Source organism: Primulina huaijiensis, unplaced genomic scaffold, assembly GCF_012295235.1.
Source record: "Primulina huaijiensis isolate GDHJ02 unplaced genomic scaffold, ASM1229523v2 scaffold14171, whole genome shotgun sequence".
Taxonomy (NCBI): domain Eukaryota; kingdom Viridiplantae; phylum Streptophyta; class Magnoliopsida; order Lamiales; family Gesneriaceae; genus Primulina; species Primulina huaijiensis.
The window spans coordinates 99105-119322 of NW_027342883.1; the positions used below are offsets into that span (position 1 = coordinate 99105).

The window sequence follows — 20218 nt, forward strand, 5'->3', positions numbered from 1 at the left end:
ATGGCTGGATCAGGGGAAATATATATGCTCCACCACGCTGCGGTGAGGATAGAATAGAAGAGCCAAAAAAACCATAAAGAAAAGCGAAGAGTCGCGTTTCAAAAGAAAATATGGGAGTTGTCACATACAGTAAAATATTATACGAATTTTTTTTTTCTTCTTCCGATGAAATTTTTAAATTAAATTTTGTCACAATTTTGAATTTTGAAAATCAAATTCAAATAAAAACCATAGTTAATCGCTTCTATATACTATCTTCTCTTTCATTTTTTTAGCGATTTTCGTCATTTCTCTCTTATATAAGCGAGTTATTACTTTTTCGCCAAATTTCATGTTTTTTAATTATTATAACTTGTGATTTTTTAAATTTTGTAGATTTGGTCCTCAACTTCTAAACTTTTTAAGTTCACACATCAAACATGTTTTTTTCATATNTAAGACGCATATACACATCTAGCACACATATTAAAGTTTTATACAACATATATATAACTAACACATGCATCTATCTATATATTTCCAAAACATATGCATATATATAATAGAGATAAATGGTGAAATCGTTGAAAAAAATGAAGAAATAAGGTTATATGTAAATGATTAGCTAATTTGAATCTGATTTTCAAAATCTGAAATTGTGACGGAATTTAATTTAAAAATTTTCTTCGCAATCAGCGATGATTTTTCATGTGACGATTGTGATATTCCGTCAATATTAGGTTTTAATATTATGTGGCCAATATTACGACGGAATATCACAGTCGTCACAAATTTTAACGACGGTTTCAAAACCATCACTAATTTTGCCCAAAGTTTAAAAAAAACTGTCGGAAAATTCAATTTAGCGACAATTTCTTAGTGACGGAATTTGAAATACCATCGTTAAATTAACGTTTTTTTCAAGAGCTGGTTCTTGGTGAACTTACGGAGGTTTATAGCTAATTCTTACTTGGAAAGGCCACAGATGCTTCCCAGGTAATCGGAATGAAGCCATCTAGTATTAGATATATTCTCATGAATAAAATTCTTAGTTAAAATTACAATTACAACGAAGTAGGTATCTTGGTCCCAGTGTTGCCCGTAATATATGAATTGCATGTCAATGACACTCCGTTGCAAGACTTCTAATTAATGCATCTCTAACGAGATGTTTGCTAATGACTGAATTTCGCAAGCCAGTCAAGCTTTTTGCTCAGCTCCATCAAGTTTTAACACCGAGATGTTTGTTTCTCGAGTGGAGCTAGAATCGGCTTTTGCGCGCTCCTAATATATATAGATGTAAAAGACATTTATTTGAGCCCCTAAAGTTCAATCATTTTGGTTTCATCACATTGAGTAAGATTTCAGACCATGATCCAGCGATCCTTTTACCTAAAGAGGGATTAAACAGAAAGAGGCCAAAAAATCAACGAATGGAATCATCTGGAGAAAGCTTGAATGCTAAACGTAAAAGAAACGAATAAGCAAGCAAAAAGATAACGGGAAAACAGTTTTCCATTAGCAAATGAAGGCATTCCATATTGAAGTACATCCTTGTATCTTCCTGTAGGGACACAATTAACACCTCAAGAAAATATAAATAACTTGATTGGAGTAACCAGATAACTCTTGAAAGTTCTGGGCACGATTTTTGGCTAACTATTGTTTTCAAACTTTAAGAATCCAAAATGCTCAAGAATCAGGAACTCACAACTCTACAAATTCAAGATGAGCCATTGCTGCTCGACTCAAGAAAACCGGATCGAGAAGCCATTCTCACAAGTGGTAATGGTTGAGGTGCCAAAATCTGAATCTGAATCTGAATCAAAATCCTTGTAGTCGTTCGATTCAACGGACAAGTCCTCATCCTGATTCCATTGTTTCGGGGGGATCCTTAAATCAGACAATGGCACTGGTAAAGGTTCTTCATTTAGATAGTTGTCATGAAGCAATTCCATGGCAGTAGCTCTATTTACAGGATCAAAACAGAGCAGCTTTTTGACAAGAAGAATTTCATCGGAAGATCGATTACGCATCAAAGATTCCAGACCAATTGGCTTCTCTACTTTCCCAAATGAAATTATTTTGTAATCAGGAAGTTCCCCACAACCAGGCCAAACTTCTTCCGATATGTTGCCTAAAACACTAAAAATCTTTCCCAGTTGGTCGATATCAGAACTTCCCGGAAAAAGTGGTTCCAAAGTCAAAAGCTCTGAAAAAATACATCCGACCGACCAGAGATCAATTTCTAGCCCATAATTTGTTGATCCATAAAGTAGCTCGGGGGCTCTAAACCATCGAGTTCCAACACAAGATGTAAGGGAGCCGTTCCCATCATCGGCATCATCCTCAGCTTCATAAGAATGAGAATACTGGAAAGGATCTTCGATATCACTGGTGGCACATGTGGCAAGACAAGAAGCAGCTCCATCATGGGACACGCTGTCTTTATCAATATCACTAGGAGTGTATTTAGCTCTTAGCTCGTCTGGCTCCGCATCACATTCTTCAACATTCAGTCCTTTATGCTCGTGTACCAACTGACCACCTAGTACAGGAACAACTTCAGCTGGTTGAGCTACAGTTTCTTGAAGTGATTGTGGCTGCTCGTGAGATTGAATATGTCCATCGTCAGCAGTAAATCCAGGAGCAAGAAGTATCCTCGCCTGAACAGATATATAAAAGATGATTAGTGCCTGAGGAATTTAAATGCCATCAATAAAGTGAATCCATAGATACAGTAGAAGCTCAAGAACATGGTACTTCTGAGTCTTGATATTTCTGTTCAACAAAAATTTGAGAATGCAAAAGTATAAAGAGCCACTCTGCCGGCCATGCCTTCAATTACGCACTTGTGGATAATGTTTCAAAATCCATACATATATCTAAAGCAATACGCGCGCGTACAAGCACAACACAATTAGGTGAAATTATGGTCTAAAAGCCAGTCTATCTACCTATCTCAAGCTCTTGCACAAACCAGAGAGTAAAAAATACAGGAGCATACTTCTCAAATAGAAATATCAATAAACATAATTCAAGGGACCAAGAAAGTAAACCTGAACGTTTTGCGACTTGAGTTTATCAACACATGCAAGACAAGAATCCAGCTCCAGGGGAAGATATTGTATCACCAAATCCACAAAAGGCACATACCCAACGAAAGGAAAGGAGCAGAAAGAAGAAAAATGGAGTAATATTGATCATACCTGACCAAAATCGGCAATCTTGAGAACCCCGTCATCAGAAATCAACAAATTAGAAGGCTTCAGATCCCTGTGTACAACACAATTGCGGTGAGACGCGTCGACTCCTTGTAGAATCTGAACCATCCATCGCTTCACCTCCCCGACGCTGATCCCATCCTCCCACTCCTTCTTTCCGGCCTTAATCACGGCCCCCAAATCAGTGGGTAAATACTCGAGCACCAAAACAGCATCTTCTTCGTCGCTCCAGAAGTATTCGTGCAAAAGGACTATATTGGGGCAATTATGGAGTGTCTGAAGGGCCTCTATCTCGCGAAAAGCGGCTTGGTAATCGTGCACCTCTTTGAGTGCGACGGTTATCGAATCAGAACGGCGGCGAGCTTTGTAGACATCGGAATAAGCACCGGATCCCACGCGCTCTAATATCTCGTACTTAGAGGTGATTTCACGCCTGCTGTGAATGCTCCAGCTCTTCGATTGAGGCTGGGAATACTCCATTCTGCTCATCATCGGTTGGTCTGTGATTTTGTAAGAGAGGACGGACAATCTTAGATCGTGCTATGAGCCCAAACCGTGCTGGCGAACTAACAGAGAACGACATTGGGCCAAGAACTGAAAGCCCATAAATATGATCATTCATTTATGGAAAAAAATCCCACTTATATTTTACAAAGAATTATTTAATTTTTTTAATCTAAATTATATTTTAGATCTTATAATCTCGTAGTCACTTTGATATTATATTAAATTTACAATATAAATTAATATGTAATATATATATATATATTATTAAAAATATATATTTATAATATATCAAGTCAAAACTTCTTATCAGTACGACCAAATCATATCAAAATAATAATATTATCATACCCCACCTTAATAATTGATGATAGAAGAACAATCGGTGGCCCTTTGGTATTTGTTTAATTAGTGGATGCCGTTGCTCCATTTTATCTCTTAAAAATTTATTTGTATGGATTGATTTCACTATCTTGTAGTTCTTGAAATGAATATTCCCGGTGCATATGGATTCTTTAACATAAAATCTTGTTTGATGTGTGACATATATTGTCATCTTCACGTGTGTTTTGTCTCCAACGTCCCAATATATGAATACTTTACAATAATATTTTTTTCCCTTGTGCATTATGGAAACTATATGCTTATATATAGAATAATAGTACAGATAACATTGCTTGAAGTTTCAATGGGCGTGACCTAGGTAAAAACAGCACGTTAAAATGGATTCCTTTTTGGGCCCTCGCTGCATCATACGTTCTTGCAGCCTGTGTAATGGCACACTAAAGAAAGCGGTAAGAATTCTTTCAAACGATTTCCATGTTCTCTTGTTTCCCAATACACTCCTCCGAAATCTTACTCATACACAATTGCTCCTTTCCTCGTGCCATTCTTGATTAATAATACAAGTGCAGAGGAATATAAGCATAATATAATATAATTATAAACTATTTGTGATGTCTTGAAATATTATCTTAGTTTCACGAGAACAAATGGGACCTCAATATATTTTCACCACTGTTAAAAACTACAACCTTTAATAATGCAGCAACAGGCATCCAATTTGGGCTACTCGGTTTCATTGAATGAGACAAAGCAAGCATGTGTGGAGGTGTCATGCTTATGCCGCAATTACATTTCTGATAACCTTTGTGTCGGGAACTCTAACGCATACGGTTCCTGTCTGGACCAAGGAATACTACGTACTAGAGACATGACGACCAGACTTCGTTAGCTTTATATGCTTGAGTTATCGGAATTCTGTGATGCAACTGTGGGCTGGGTGCTAGTGGTTACCTAATTGCTTTGACTTGATCATTCAGCAGTAGTATATCCTGTAAGTCTTGTTACTCTGAATCTTTCATTTATAGCTGACATTTGTGGGAAACATATGGACACTCTTTCTGATCCTTGATTTCAGTAATATCTGCATCGAGACGAGTTTCATAGATTGGCCGATGTTGAATGTCCACTGGTTTTGGATTATGAAAAACGATGGTAGATGACATACCGGACGGTTTTGACATTTATAGCCGTAGGAAAAAAATATATTTTCTTTAAAATAAAATGCTAAGAAACTGCATTTTTTAGTTTTATGTTTATATAGGAAATAAAAGTTTTAATTTGAGTTTCTCAAATTTAAAATTTGGTATTACATTTAGGTTTGCCTTTAGATTTTTTCGAACGCATTCGACTTGTTTGGGATCATGTTTAGATCAAAGTATTTGGATTTCTTAACTCATATTATCTGGGTGTCAGATGATCAAAAGGTCGGTGACAAGTTATTTAATGGTAGACAACCACTGACATGCATATGATACATAATATTTGCTCATCCCTCGGTTTCTTAATCACAAATACATAATAAAATCTAAGTCATCAAAAAAGGAAATCATCTTAGATTTTGATTCTTGAAAAGTATGAAATTACATGATCCATAATTCGTGAACCTAAACATGAATATCAGTCTAATACAACATTCTTTAACATTACATCATCGTTAGAATTCCAACAACATACATCAAGCAGGTTCTTAAGGTTTCTATAGAGAACTGGCTGGCTTCCTCCCTTCAGCAACAACTTATGTTTGAGCGAATAAATTACAAGTTCGCCACTTCCCTAAGCAACAGAGCCACAACAGACGATACCCCTTCTGCAGAAAACAAACGAGAAACAGTTCAGAAGATTGAAAGAATAGTTGGTCGAATGATGCTGAATGTGTAGACAGGTAAAAAATTTACTGTAACACCACCACATACCACATAACTAACAATTCTGATCACAAACGAGAAACTGATGCTTACACAATTGAGCAACCATTATTATTCCGGTGCCGTTTCTTCCTTGGCGTTTCCTTTCTCCGAGGAGGTTGAAGCACAACCTTAATTGCAGTATCAAATACAGCTTTCACATTCTGGCAGACACATCGAGAATATTAGCTTTTGAGGAAGAAATCTTTGCCATCGGACTATTTGTATAATGAATAACGACCGAGAATATTTTGTGCGACGTAGGCATGTGTAGCTAACCTGCTGAGTCTTTGAGCTGCATTCTATGTAAGCCGCAGCACCAATTTGCTTCCTCAGTTCTTCCCCCTGGAAATTGACCATTTTGGAAACTATAATGTCGATTCGGAAACCAGAAAACCAGATAAGAAGAAAGGCAAGAAAACACATACTTGGGCATTTGTAATGATATTAGATCCCATGTGATCGGTTAGATATCCTCCGTCTTCCCGAAGATCTGTAGTAGAAACAAACACTAAGTCAAGATTATGGGTTGTGAAGCGAAAATTACCCTTCCGATTCTATATGACTACCTGTCTGCCACAACAACTGAACCAGTCGTTTGATTGTTACCGACAATATTGAGTCGTGAGGTAATCATCTGTTATAATGTTGTTTACATGAATACAAGCCTTGGTCCTACATTACGTATCATGCGAATTCACATGAATAAATTGTAAATTCAAGGTGGCATACCTAGCTTAGTTCCAACAAGTACAATTGGAACATTTGGTGCGAATCGACGAAGTTCAGGCATCCACTATAATAAGAATCAAAACAAAATGTTACCAATCAATCAAGAAAAATGAGACGGAAACAAGCCAGAGTATTCTTTTATAATGAGATATAAGTACGAACAACTTTGTTTTCGAAATGAGTTAATCGATCTTCCTTTATGTGTTTGCTAAAATGAAAGTAGTATTCCACTTTATAAAGTGGAAAACATAAAGTTAAAGGAAAAGACACAGCACAGGCCACAGCCAAAATGGTAGAAGAATAATCCATAACAGTAAAATCCTTTACCTTCTTGAGGACATTTTCATAGCTTGCCTTACTGATTAAAGAGAAAGCTAATACAAAAATGTCAGCACCTCTATAACTCAGCGGCCTCAACCTGCTATAATCTTCTTGACCTTTTGTTTAAAGAAACAAAAACAAATAAAAAATATTACACTTGGAAGAAGCTAAAAATAGGACAATCTGTCTATTCAACCCTTTAATTTAAAAATTCAGAACATTCTAATCATACTCATAATTTCCTTAAAATCTTGCATTTGCTATGTGAAAATAATACCTGCGGTATCCCACAGCCCTAAGTTGACAATGCTGCCATCTACAGCCACATTAGCACTAAAATTGTCAAATACTGTTGGAATATAATCCTGTCAAAAAGGAAGACTGAGATTAGTGTGTGTGTGTGTGTGCGCGCACGCGCGAGAGAGAGAGAGAGGGAATATAACTGAGGTGAGCAGAGTAAAGAAAGATAAAAATCACAATATCAAGGAATTAGTAAACCTCAAAAAAATAAAATTATAGAAGGAAACAGCATTTTCGACAAAACCCTAGGAATTATGACCTTAGGTTCATTTGAATAGAAGAATTTAAAATATATGAATTTCGATTCAAATGTTTTGGGTGAAGTCGAAACACTGTATAAAACCAAGACAGCTTGGACGTTGTCGGGTTAAGAAACTAAAGTAACTCCAATCCCGTGCTAAGAAAACCCAAGATTATTCGCAGAAATAGCAAACTACAAAGAACACACTAGCGTTAATGCTTCAAAAAAATCAAATCTTTACAGAGGGCAGCACAAGAAAATCAAGAAACGAGATTGAAGCTGAGAGATGATAAAGGACAAAACTAACAGTAGGGAACTTGTTGCTGGTGTAACATATGAGCATGCAGGTCTTCCCCACAGCTCCATCTCCCACTGTCACACATTTGATAAACTTTGAGGCACTCATTCTCCTTGAATCTTGAGCTTCCACAATGTAGCCCTTTCGCTACAAGAACTCAAATTTCAGAGCAAACTAAGTTACAAAAATAAAAAGGGATTCTTGTAGCAAAGATGGACAGGAAAAAAAAAAAGATACACTCAAAAGAGAAGTAGATTTTTAATTAAAAAAAATGCAGGGGACAAGAACAAAGAGGTGGATATAGAAAGAGAGGCCTCTATTGCAAACTCTGTAGTTCCAAGAAATGACATTAAAAAACAAAGAGACACAGTGTGCGCAGTGTGTGTGAGAGAGAAAGAGAGAGAATGGTGGACTGACATTTTTTGAACAATAACAGCTCAATAAATTTTGAAATCCAAGAGGGATTTAGTTTTCAAATCTAGAAAGGGGCCCTGTTTTTGAACGGCTCCAAGTGCCCTTTGGGTTTAACGTTGAAATTAATTGAACAGTTGACATCTTTTTATTCCATGCTTGTCTCCAAATATGGCGGATCTTTGATGTCCAAGTGTCCATTGGAATTAAATATTATGTCCTTTTAATTCAAAAACGGCAACGGTATGTCTATTACGTTTAAAGATTTGAAATAATGTAATTAAATGATGCATCGTTTAGCTTCTTAATAGCAAATTGACGTTAGTTACTCAATAAATGTTGAGTTATGCTTAAAATTTTATATTTCAGTTCAAGTTTCCAATTTTTTTTAGAGAGTTAAACTATTTTATGCTTTAACAAAAGCTAATATATAAAGAAGAGTATGATAGTCTTGTGAAAATATGAAATAATTATATTGGGTAATTTTCAAAAGAATAGAAATTATGTCAAATCCAATTATTAACAGGTCTTCGAGTTCAAACAAAATTATTTTGTGAGTAAACATTGGATTAATTAAGATTAATAGTTATATCTAATGTCAATCATCTCAAGTAGAAGTAACCTTAATATTTCCAGATAAGTAGACTTGAAATTGTATTGTATTTAGATAATGTTGACGTTATTTGGTAAGTTTGTGTTTGGATATAAAGATTTTGAAAATTCATAGATTTAAATATATTTTTAATGTCTATATAACTTATACTACAAGAAATATGTTTGGCTTGGCTTTACAAGAATTCTCAGCCTTCAGGATAGCAAAGTTACCAGTTATTCAGTAATACTTGGACTACTAATCAAACATGTGATTTATCTTGATTCAAAAATGTACAAAAAATACCCTGAAAATTGAAAATGAACTTTGGAACAAAGTAAAACACAAAAGTGAGCAAAATTCTCATTTATTAGAATCTAGTAATCCGACATCTCACAGAAGACAAGTTTAGAAACGAAGCCATTATAGAGGTATACAGGGGAAGAAAAATAATGAAAATCCAAGCGACAGACAGGCAATGATGCACAATTACAGAGCCTTAAGGATATCTTCAGCGCTAGAGATGGTAAACTCCCCACCAGACTCGACATTAGCGATGGTGACCTTGAGGTCCTCCACCAACAGGGCAAACCTCCTCGACCTGGTTCCGAGTCCTTTCTCAGAGAGGTCAAGTTCAAGGCCAAGTGAAATAGTGTATTTCCCCGATCCATCAGCAAGAAACTTGACATGCTTGTTGTCGGGGTAAGTCTTTGCCCATGCCTTCATGACGAATGGGTCGTTCACTGCAAATAAGAGTCACAATATATGGTAAACTTCCAAGTCACTATTATTTTCAAATTATTTCCCAAAAATTTGTTTTCACTGCACTTTCATATTTCCCTGATTCAATCATATATATTTTTAAATCCAAATTTGATCATTAGCACAATACATTATACCAAAACATATCATGTTTCCCTCTTCATTTCCCACAAATACATTTATCTTTGAATAGAAATGTGTGTGATTCAGCCAACCATGTAGGCAATATCACGAATTTTATTTTTTGACTAAATGCCACAGTAATTTGCCAACATGTGATTCTCACCATTGTATCCTTCAAGAAATAAAAATAATAAGATTATTATTGAACCAATCTTTTAGAACTGTTTCTATCAGCCGCTTTGAAAAAAAGTCACTACTGAAACTTCACTCAAGGCCTATCCTGCTTCTTGATAGGCCTCGAGTACTGGAAGTTCAAGGCACTATCCAATCCAAGTAGATCGCAATCATTTTTTTTTTTAAAAAAAAAAGAAGAAACATGTTAAAGACTCATGCCCTGCATTCTTTATCTCGCATCCACTTTCCTTCTACGCAAATTGGTTGAGGGAAAACTAGAACAAAATATGTAATAAAAAAGATGTATCAACCATAAAAATACTAAAAATGCTATATGAATAATTATGGAAATAATGTCGGCATATAATCGATATAGTACATGTCAAAGTAACCATAAACTGGTCATTGGCCCTCAACAAAATAACCCCTCAAGTGATATAATCATAAAAATCAAACATGACACTGATCAATCTCAATCAAGTGTATCATAATCATCAGCCCCTTGGAGCCAATATAAGGAAAACACGTTTGGAAATATAAGACCACACAAAAGGTTGGCAATGGTTCTCTCCCGGCCCCTTTAATTTTTGGCAATAGGCTTATAAAGTAAAACACTTTAATTTCTACGCCCAATCGCTGCGAATTCAAACCACCAATAACGGGAAAAATCCTAACCAGGAAAAAGCACAAACATGTGGCAAAAATCAAAGAAAAAAACACAGCTGTATACTACACATACCACTGATGCACAGGATTTCATCAACACCCTTCGATTTCAGCTCGTCCGATTTCTCAATGAAACCTGGCACATGCTTCATGCTGCAACAATTTAGCTCCAAAATCACAAACAATCCACCAAACAAGATGAAAAAAATCTCAAAATCGAGGGGCAGAAGCTAATGATTACCTGCAAGTAGGGGTGAAAGCACCAGGAACAGCGAAGATAATGACCTTCTTACCGGCGGCGAGGGAGTGGATTGACACGCTTTGGAGCTGATCCTCTTCGTCGAAGTACGACAGTGTTCCGTCGGGGATGACGTCACCAACTGCTATAGGAGCCATGGATTTCGCTGCAGCTATTATCTCGATGCTTCAAATGCAGTAATAGTCTGACTGCGTCGCTTCGTTCTGGACTGGACAGATTTTACCGGAAATATATAGGGTGCAAAATACGAAGTGTGCGTGGACGCGAAATGAAATTTCTGCGGTGGATTTGATAGAGTTTTGGCGTCCGCCCCTAATTATTATCGTTAAGCGTTGTCCTAACGGCGTCTATAATTCTAACTTATTTATTATTATTTTTAGTTGAGAAGGTTAATAATATAATTGAGTTTTCAATATGATATTTTTTTCAAATTTGGGACTTTATAATTTATTTATATATATTATGCAAATATTTGGTTAAATAGAGATAAGAAAATTATTTTTAAATAAAAATCTTCTAAATTTATTAATTTAAGCATACGCAGATAATAGAAGCACGAAAATAAAAAAAAATGGGACTAGTCTATCTTTGAGTAATTTTCTTCGTATCTTAATACTATTAAACATGTGAATATCTCATATTTTAATAAAAACTGACATCCTAAATTGATAATTTAAAGACTAAAATTTGGTCACAGCAATTGTCACATAAAAAATTCTCACAAAAACATAGACCTTTGTATGTCTGCAATGTTCTAAATATGAACATAATAGTCGATAAATAAAGTAGAAGAACTCTCGAGACAGTCGATTAGTTGCCTTTGAAACTGATTATTAATTAATAAAAAAATATTATTTAAAAATCCTGGAAATAAAAAAAAGTTCGAGAGTGCAATTGCATGCTAATTATCTACAATAAGAGATTTATGATTTTTTTAGTCAGTCCATTTCAAACGACTATATTATTTATTACATTGGTGTCATCGTCTGTCGAGTAGTTTAATAAAAGATTAAATTTGTTTATTTATTACGCTGTTTCTTAAAATCTAATTATTAATCCTGCTGCTGGTGTCACCCAAATAATCAAACGATGTTGGGATACAAGAAAATTACTCTCGTGAAAGATAGACCAACACACGATAAGGGAACTCGAGAACTAAATTTAGAGTATGTCTTTTGTGAGACTGTATCATTGATTTATTTTCGTGATACAAGAAACATGATCCAAACTTAAAGAAAAACGTATTAATTTTAGAAAAAAAATTATCGATCGGATGGGTTTGAAAATCTGTATCACTAAATTGACTCGTAAAACCATAATTTTTTTGTGCTTAGATTTGTCCAATCACGGGCTGTCCACGGATTCTAAACCAATTTTCACCAAAAATAAAATTAATTAAATTTGGGCAGTCACGTATGATTCGAGTGGGTTTGGTCGTTTGGATACAATTAATGTCGCGAGAGACAAGACAAGAAATGCACCGGTAATTAAATTGATGTGTAGTAAAAAGAAGCTAATTTTGGAAATTTATTATTTATTTACTAAAATCCACCATAATAGTTAATTCCCCGCCAGAAATCTCGGCCGCTAAATTAAAGCTCAATTTTTGGTACTTGTAAGGAATTATGTAGAGAGAATTATTTTTTTCTCTTTTGAAATATTATTTTGTTGAGGAAAACAAATATTTTTTATATCATGTGGGCTAGTGAAGAATAGATTCCACGGCCCATTCGCAAACCTTTTGAATTTAAGAAGCTGATGAATTGCGTTGGGCCTCCGATTTATTTTAAGCCCACAGTTATTTTAAATTAATATATTCATGTGCTACAGATGGAATTATTTTTTAACAAAAATAAGCGCACAACCGGAATAAAATAGCACTGCAGCAAAATGTATACATAGCATCATAAGCAGTCAGCCTAGGATATTACAGCAGGCTGACTGTTAACGATGTTACATCATTTTCAAATAAAACTTGTATTAAACATTTATTTATTTATACAACGAATGAATTTATCGAATATTATTTGCAGCAAAAGGGGATGGAGCCCAGTAATCTGCAGCATTATCACTTCCAAAATGGAACGTGCAAGAAACTGGAACAAGGCACAATCCTCTGCTCCTCAAGTCTTTGTTTGCTTCCTTTTTATCAGATTCCAGCTGCAACCATATATATTATTAAGAATTATTTCACTTGCACATGTTATCTTGTACTTTGCTCTCAGATATCCACCTGCATGCTCTTTAGAAAGAATTCTTTTGCAAACACTAGTAATAATTCGATATGAGAAGTCCATATTAGAATATATTATCAGTTCCCTCCATGGACATGGGACATTATAACAACTAGTACTCATGCATATTGGACTTGCACCACAATCCAAACCACGTACAAATTAAACTTTTTGTATCGACTATCCTGTGGGTGTTATGTTCCACTCCGATGACAAAAAAATGTGACCAACACAACCTAGGAGGCTAGGACGACTAGTTTTTTATCCGCGATAGCTCTGTGAGAATTATCCGTAAAAGTCTATAGAAAATTTCACTAAAAAATATTTTAAATATAGATCAGGCAATTAATTTTGTAGAAAATATAGTTTTCATTGAAATGCCCATATTTAGAGAAATGATAATGAAAAAGCATAAATATATGTAGCTTCCTTACAGGGAGTCGGTTCCTCAAGTTTCTTGATCCACTGCCCAAATATGGTTGGCTTAGGGCCTGAAATTAAATGGGAATGCAGAATGTGTTTAGACATTAGCAACACAACATTATTAAAGCACCATTTCATTATATTACATTAGAGTTACGAAATACTGGTTTGCTATTTTTTGGATCTTATAAGCAGGCCTGCTTATAATTACATGCAAGCAGACTACTTTGTTATTGAAAAAGAACTGGCAAAGTGATGATTTTTCCAAAAATAAGTTGAAGTAAGAATTGGCTCAAAGCCTTTCTAGGTGATCATTTCAGTTAAAACCTCAAAGTTCTTGAACATTTTCAACTAGGGGAGTATCCAGGGGAGCTCAAAATTTGATTTTCTTGCAAATGCATAGTGATCAATTTTTCAACAAAAAAAATATAGTTTTACCCCCTAGCTTTGAGACACACACTTCTCTTGTGATATTAGAATTAGTTAACAAAGACTTACAATGTATTCACATAACAATTTGGGTTGATAATTTTTATAAAATGATGACAAATACAAAGGAATTGGCATAGAGACATATTGCGCAACGATGCTTGCGTGGACTGGACCCAAAGCGTGACACGTCCTTCAAATTTTCATGATCCAATGTTTGTATCATACACTCGCCATCTCTAGGTTAGATGATAGTAGAAGAGGCAAAGAATGTAGACAGAGGGGGGGGTTTCACCTCAATCTGATTCTGAAGGAATCTGATGTATCCAATAGCTTCTAACAACACAGAAGCTGTGTCAGTCTGCAAAAGGGTTTTTTTACAAAATAATCAACATCATATTCACATTCATGTCATATTCTGCTTGATAGGCTCGAAATAGTTAATATTTTATTTTCATATTTTTCATTATTCTAACCTCCGATATGTTTAATTGACACATTTTTGTGTAATTTTATTTTAGGAGGAACTTTCACGGTCTTGGAGCAAAATTGAGTTAAAAAAAGCGATATTTATCACATTTGAAGTTTCCAAGATATAGTTTGAAAGAAAATGGCCAAACCAGAAGAAGTCCGGGAATAAGACGTGGCCACGTCTTGTGATGATATTTCAGCTGCCAAAAAGTACAAAGAGGGAAAATATAGATAAAATATTATCTATTATTTTATATTTTAAGATTTAGGGTTAATTAAGATTAGTGGGCTTTTTTTAGCTTAAATAAAAAAGGCCCAAATCTACCACTCCAGCGGCAGCACAAGAATTAAAAAGATCTCTCCAACCAATTTCCAATCTCACGTAACACAAGTACAAGGGAGGCGGCAGAGAAGATTTTTCATCCAATCACTAACAACTCACGTGGAAGGCAGAGGATTTTTGTGGTGTCAATTTTCCTTTGAATTTAGTTTTCATACTTTTGTTTATTTTTCTTTATTTAACTTTCATGGAGATTGTATATAAAACCATGTTAGGCTAATTTTCTTAGTCTGATTCAAGGGATAATCTACTATTTTAATTTTATCACTGTGAGGTTTTTGCACTTTAATTTATTATTCTTTTTTGTTCAAGTATTCGTTGATTTCTGATTTTATTTATATGAATGTTATACGTCAATTAATCTGACAATTTAATTTGATGTATGATTTTCTAATGCTAACCATGAATTCAGTGATCCGTAATTGTCATGAACGATTGGTACATGAGTAGCAATAGGTTAGATGTGTTGTGCTATCATAATATGTGTAATCTAAATAAATCGACGGAACTAGATCTTCCAATTGCAGCTATCTCGGTTGTTAGATTTTAGGATTAACTGTTTTCACGAAACTAAAATGCTATCTTTAATTAATATGGAACGCTATCGTGCCCAGTTGATTATTGGTAAGTTTTGACTGGATGCTGGGTTTGGTCAATTAATTTAGGAAAACACAAGAATTTTAGCGGCTATCCCTATAATTCTAAGGTTAATTGCTTGTAATAACATGAATAAATGATTGGTTAACCGATGAACAATGAGATAATTAAATAGTAGAATCCCTTTGAATCAGTATTTCTCATAATATATTTTTCACTTTATTTTCGTCGATTAATTTTCAATTCTAGATTCAATATTTTGTCTTGCTTGGTAATTTTAGTTTAGGTTATTTTATTTAGTAATTATCAAAACAAATCCCCCCTTCTATTTTTGTTATCAAAAGAAATAAATCTACCGTTCCCTGTGGATTCGACCCTACTCACCATTATACTCGTTTTTATTTAAAAGAGTAGGAATTAATTTGGTGGTCAACGACAACACATCACTGCTCCCTCCCCCAAATTTGATTATCATATTGTCTCATAAACTAGGTCAAACAAAAAAAATACTTTCTACATATGCTGTTAAATATATAAATATCACACACATTTTTTTTATGTTTCCATATACATAGATAATCTAATAATCTAATTATTTATTATATGAAGAACGTATTTCTGTGAATGCAACACAGTCTCATTGACATATATAGAGTATATATAGGTCATGTCAAGAAATTTATTCAATAATTTTACCTTGCCGAATGGTGAAACAAGCTGGTGAATGGCTGTTATTTTGTCCCTCGATGTTTCTTTTCTCGCCTGTTTAATTTCAAAGTTGAATCAACATCATGATTATGAGACAAAGGAACGAGAGAAATTTCTTCTTTTCGAGTTTACATGCATTAATTTTTTTACGTATATAAATTATCTTTCATAATGTAGCTGTGGGGCGAAGAAAATTATTGCAAAAGAATAAGCAAGTGTGATGAAAAGACAATCAAGAAAGACAATAGTAGTGATCCAAAATTTAAAAGGTGGGATTCATAAACAAAAGCAAGCTGCTACAAGTATGGGCTTGATAAAGGGTCGTTCAAAATCTTCAATATATATTTTTAACTTGTTCAATTGGATTTTCAAAATATATTACATTAATTACGTACTAAAATGGTCTATTGAAATGGAAACATTATTTTTTCAATAAAAAAAATAAAAATAAACGCCAACTGAGAAATATAGGCGATTAATTATGTATGAAATCAAACTGCAAAATGAGGTTATTAAAATTGAACTTTATTAAAAGAAAATCGAAATATATTTCAAATATTTCGTTTTTTCGATTGGGTTTTTACCACATGCTATTACTAAAATGACTCGTTAAAATATGATAAATGTTATATATATTGAACATATAACGAATATTAATTAATATCAAATATCACAAAAGAATATTTTATATATGTATATATATAATATAACAAAAGATTTGAGTACACAAAAAGATAGAACGAACGGTAGCAAATGGCTCAAGTTACCTTGAATGTAGTTTGAGATGAGGTAGGCTGAATCCTAGCTTTCTTGTTTGCCCCACCTCTTGCTGTGCTATTGCACTTCAGAAAAAAAGTTAACATGATAAGAATTCAAATTGGTCAGACCAACCTTTTTTGGTTTAAAATACTGTTCATTATTAATAGGAAATGATTTTATAAACTTTTTCCTAACTCAAAATTTTTAAAATATTATGTAACATGAGTGCAGTTGTTTATTTTTAAAATATATATAAAAATAAAATTAAGGTATGATTGTACTTGCTCATTAATTCCGTGCCTTTCCTTTGGATTTTGATCATCTGCAGTGACTGAAAACACAATACTTGGTACTGTGTTTCTGCCACAGAAGAGGATTCAAATCCATTTACAATTGCATGTATTAATATTGAGTGAAATAATTGTTAACTTAAATCTTTCCAAATTGATAGGTTAATAATTAATTTAACTAATGTCATTTGCCATTGGAAATGATCTTACAACACCTAGTCCAATAGTTCTTCTTCTTTTCTTTTTTCTTTTTTTTAAAAAAAGAAGTTTCTAATAGTTTTCATCAAACTAAAATCTGCTTCGGATCGAGGTGGACTCAGGAAGATTTGTAATATGATTGGACTCAGATGAAATTTGAAATAGTGCATGCTAACATTTCACAGATGAAATTACGAACTAAAGCGAAAAAAACTAATATGAACTTTGATAATTTTTTATGCAACAATTTCAGAACCCTAATCACCATCCAGCATACCTCGGATGAAGGATCTGAATAATCGCGGGGATTAACAATCTTCCATTCAGATGATTTGTGAGAAAAATCCAACATTTCACCGCTCAAATCAGACGACTTCGGTGAGGAAGCAGATACCATCTGATGTGCCCAAAAATTTAAGGGTTTCGAATTTCCAGCGGCGTAATTTTCCCAGTTTTGATCTTGCTTTAAATCAGCAAAACATTCGTAGTTGTTCGAGATTATCTGATTCATCAGTTGTTCTTCATAATATTTCTCCATATTTTTTGCCTGCATCTGCTTCGTACCTGTAGAGAACTTGTTATCTTCTTCGTCAACCTGCTCTGATCCTCTGCACCTCAAAATAAACAAGGAAAATTAGTAGGATAATAATATATACAGAACCAAAAATATTTTAGCAGAGGGAGACAGACTTGAAGTTTTTTAATTTGTTGCGAAATTCACATTTTCACTCAATTAAGGGATAATTTTTGAAACCCTTTTCATTTCGAGGAATCCATTAAGCATGTCTTAGAGGAAAATTTATGTGAAATATAACATTCAAAAAAGTTTCAAATTTATTCTTTTACAATAGTATAATTTACTTTATATGGCCCATATCTGATATTCTTATTCACTATATGTAATTAAGGAAATAAAATAAGTACGCATATACAATAAATATCGCATGAATATATGAAAGAGAAGTTGCTGAAGCTACATGCATCGAACCAGAGAAAATGAAGAAAATATACAAGAGGAGTTGGCTCCATGACTCCGGAAACTCTTGGTTATCATTCAACTGGCCTTGAGGGAAGTAACCGTGCGACGGTGGCGCAGCAAGGAAAGGGTGGTGTTGGTGGCGGGGCGACGTGCTCATGTTCGTGACGCTCCACCAGCCGGGGCTGCTGGCGGCCACCATCTGTGAGCCGTGAACTACACCTTGATTCATAGCTTGAAGAGATTGATAAAATAATGTCTCCTCTTTCACTTTCTATCTTGACTTTTTTGCTTTGTCTTTTGCTTTCACTTTACTTTTATTTCTTTGGACCTCTCAAAAGAAGAGGGCTTTGTAAAAACTTTTTGAGAGTCTCCTCTACACTTGATTAACAAGAGGATTTTAAGAAAGGGAGATTTTGAAGTATCAATCATGAAATATATTTGATCAACATTCTTAAATAATTATGTCGAATGAGCTGATATAAAAAGAAATACATTGAGCTCAATTTCTGTCTATTCGTGTTATATTAATTAATTAGATTAAAGTAACATGTTCCCTCAAATTTTCCTCTCTTTCCTTTCCCCCCTTTCTTTTTTAAACATGTACGTTTTCTCTACTTTAATCTCTTGCTTTTGCTTTATCAAAATAAAAGTGGTTATTATTTTTTCTTAAGTTAAATATGAATTATGGGAAAGTTACGTACGAGGAAAATTAAACCTACATATTCAGTTCTATTTAATTATGTGTTTATATTATTCCACTTGAAAGTACTTTCTTTGTATCTCCGGAGAACGTTTAATATTGAAACGTGCAGTTTCACGAAACTAGTAACATTTTTTTCTTATAGAAAGTAGAAAGAAACAAGAAGTACACACATTTTCAAGTAGTCAAACTTTAGGGCTTCGAGATTATTGTATCTTGTATCATATCCTCGGCCAGAAGATTATTACTACGAATCCCATCTCGTAAATAACCAAGTTTAATAATAATTTTTTAAAAAAAATTACGAGATTTAAAAAATTATGCGATCAAAATTCGATTTTTTTATATAAATAAAATTAATTTTAATTTAGTTTGTGCTAAACATTGAAAACGAAACTAATTTTCTTTTGCAATTTTATTATAAAACCGCAAGCAAGATTTATGATATGATTTAATTCCAAATTTCATCCAACATTTAACTCGAAGGATAGATTTAGAATTCGTGGCCTACAAGCTCACTTACCAAGTTATATACTCGTCCACCCACCAAGAATGTTATTACATGCCATAAAATATTGAAAAATGTAACGACGGGGAGAATGTTTTTAATTTAATAAATTGTATTAATTTGTACACTTTAAGGAATTTGTTGCTAACTGACAAAATGTGTTGAACCCTTAACTCATAAGTAGTCTCATAAATTAATTAATTATGAAATTAAATATATAATAAGGAATGGGATGTCTGGTCCTTACTGCTAAATTCATTCTTGGGCACACCTTTTATTCCCTTCTCGTTTTTATATACAATTCCACTCTTCCTCCTTTAATTTCCAAAACTTTCCTTCTTGTCTTTTTCCTCGCCATANTAATCTCGGGGGTTAAAATAAGACAATCAAACAGATTCAAACAGACCATTCGTATCCTCAGATGGTTTTTCAAAAAAAAATTATGTAATTAAATATTTAAGTTTCGGTATATCCATATAGAAAAAATCAAATTTTTGGTCTCGTTACTTGCACGATTTTCTTTTTTGGTCATTTATCGATCAATCACTACAAGAAAAATTAGCTTTAACAACACATCTACGACAACGGTTTTTATTAAAACCGTTGTCTTTTACCTTTAACAACGGTTTTAATAAAAACCGTTGTCGTCGCCTAAAAAAATCCGCTCAAAGACAACAGTATCTTTAAAACCGTTGTCTTTGATATATCTAGGACAACGGTTTTTAAAAACCGTTGTCTATGAGCGTT

At 33.9% G+C, this 20218-nt stretch overlaps 4 protein-coding genes across 6 annotated transcripts; all 4 read right to left on the reverse strand.

Annotated features, from left to right (window-relative positions):
• Window positions 1-1476: 1476 nt before the first annotated feature.
• On the reverse strand, window positions 1477-3777 carry LOC140965760 (cyclin-dependent kinase F-1-like). Its single transcript, XM_073425929.1, has 2 exons — window positions 3189-3777; window positions 1477-2645 (listed from the first exon to the last, which is right to left on the reverse strand). Exons 1-2 carry the CDS (start codon window positions 3693-3695, stop codon window positions 1728-1730), a joined length of 1425 nt encoding a protein of 474 aa, XP_073282030.1. The 5' UTR covers window positions 3696-3777; the 3' UTR covers window positions 1477-1727.
• A 1808-nt stretch (window positions 3778-5585) lies between these two features.
• LOC140965748 (rac-like GTP-binding protein ARAC7) lies at window positions 5586-8250 on the reverse strand. Of its 2 annotated transcripts, none has more exons than XM_073425909.1 (8): window positions 7858-8250; window positions 7287-7374; window positions 7016-7125; window positions 6689-6752; window positions 6385-6449; window positions 6236-6301; window positions 6011-6120; window positions 5586-5856 (listed from the first exon to the last, which is right to left on the reverse strand). In XM_073425909.1, the coding sequence occupies exons 1-8, from the start codon at window positions 7954-7956 to the stop codon at window positions 5826-5828; spliced, it is 633 nt and encodes a 210-aa protein (XP_073282010.1). In that variant the 5' UTR covers window positions 7957-8250; the 3' UTR covers window positions 5586-5825. The 2 variants fall into 2 exon arrangements, with proteins under 2 accessions (XP_073282010.1, XP_073282009.1); XM_073425908.1 differs by having other exon boundaries at window positions 5586-5859.
• Window positions 8251-9202: 952 nt separating this feature from the next.
• Window positions 9203-11064, reverse strand: LOC140965763 (peroxiredoxin-2B). Its single transcript, XM_073425933.1, has 3 exons — window positions 10818-11064; window positions 10650-10729; window positions 9203-9594 (listed from the first exon to the last, which is right to left on the reverse strand). The coding sequence occupies exons 1-3, from the start codon at window positions 10970-10972 to the stop codon at window positions 9341-9343; spliced, it is 489 nt and encodes a 162-aa protein (XP_073282034.1). The 5' UTR covers window positions 10973-11064; the 3' UTR covers window positions 9203-9340.
• Window positions 11065-12688: 1624 nt separating this feature from the next.
• LOC140965734 (transcription factor bHLH68-like) lies at window positions 12689-18630 on the reverse strand. Of its 2 annotated transcripts, none has more exons than XM_073425881.1 (7): window positions 18296-18630; window positions 17562-17892; window positions 16805-16879; window positions 16026-16091; window positions 14217-14282; window positions 13504-13560; window positions 12689-12995 (listed from the first exon to the last, which is right to left on the reverse strand). In XM_073425881.1, exons 1-7 carry the CDS (start codon window positions 18490-18492, stop codon window positions 12849-12851), a joined length of 939 nt encoding a protein of 312 aa, XP_073281982.1. In that variant the 5' UTR covers window positions 18493-18630; the 3' UTR covers window positions 12689-12848. The 2 variants fall into 2 exon arrangements, with proteins under 2 accessions (XP_073281982.1, XP_073281983.1); XM_073425882.1 differs by lacking the exon at window positions 18296-18630 and adding an exon at window positions 17975-18080.
• Between the last annotated feature and the right edge of the window lie 1588 nt (window positions 18631-20218).

What these genes read in the sequence shown, in the direction of transcription:
- LOC140965760 (XM_073425929.1), bottom strand. Translation starts at nt 3,695, where the DNA reads ATGATGAGCAGAATGGAGTATTCCCAGCCTCAATCGAAGAGCTGGAGC. An exon ending in AGATTGCCGATTTTGGTCAG is followed by an intron (nt 2,646 to 3,188) that starts GTATGATCAATA and finishes ATATCTGTTCAG; the next exon opens with GCGAGGATACTTCTTGCTCC.
- LOC140965748 (XM_073425908.1), bottom strand. Translation starts at nt 7,956, where the DNA reads ATGAGTGCCTCAAAGTTTATCAAATGTGTGACAGTGGGAGATGGAGCT. An exon ending in ATATCATTACAAATGCCCAA is followed by an intron (nt 6,302 to 6,384) that starts GTATGTGTTTTC and finishes GTCAATTTCCAG; the next exon opens with GGGGAAGAACTGAGGAAGCA. An exon ending in AATAATGGTTGCTCAATTGT is followed by an intron (nt 5,860 to 6,010) that starts GTAAGCATCAGT and finishes TGTTTTCTGCAG; the next exon opens with AAGGGGTATCGTCTGTTGTG.
- LOC140965763 (XM_073425933.1), bottom strand. Translation starts at nt 10,972, where the DNA reads ATGGCTCCTATAGCAGTTGGTGACGTCATCCCCGACGGAACACTGTCG. An exon ending in GCTTTCACCCCTACTTGCAG is followed by an intron (nt 10,730 to 10,817) that starts GTAATCATTAGC and finishes AAATTGTTGCAG; the next exon opens with CATGAAGCATGTGCCAGGTT. An exon ending in TGAAATCCTGTGCATCAGTG is followed by an intron (nt 9,595 to 10,649) that starts GTATGTGTAGTA and finishes TCTTATTTGCAG; the next exon opens with TGAACGACCCATTCGTCATG.
- LOC140965734 (XM_073425881.1), bottom strand. Translation starts at nt 18,492, where the DNA reads ATGAATCAAGGTGTAGTTCACGGCTCACAGATGGTGGCCGCCAGCAGC. An exon ending in TCATGGAGCCAACTCCTCTT is followed by an intron (nt 17,893 to 18,295) that starts GTATATTTTCTT and finishes TTTGAGGTGCAG; the next exon opens with AGGATCAGAGCAGGTTGACG. An exon ending in TTGTTTCACCATTCGGCAAG is followed by an intron (nt 14,283 to 16,025) that starts GTAAAATTATTG and finishes ACCCTTTTGCAG; the next exon opens with ACTGACACAGCTTCTGTGTT.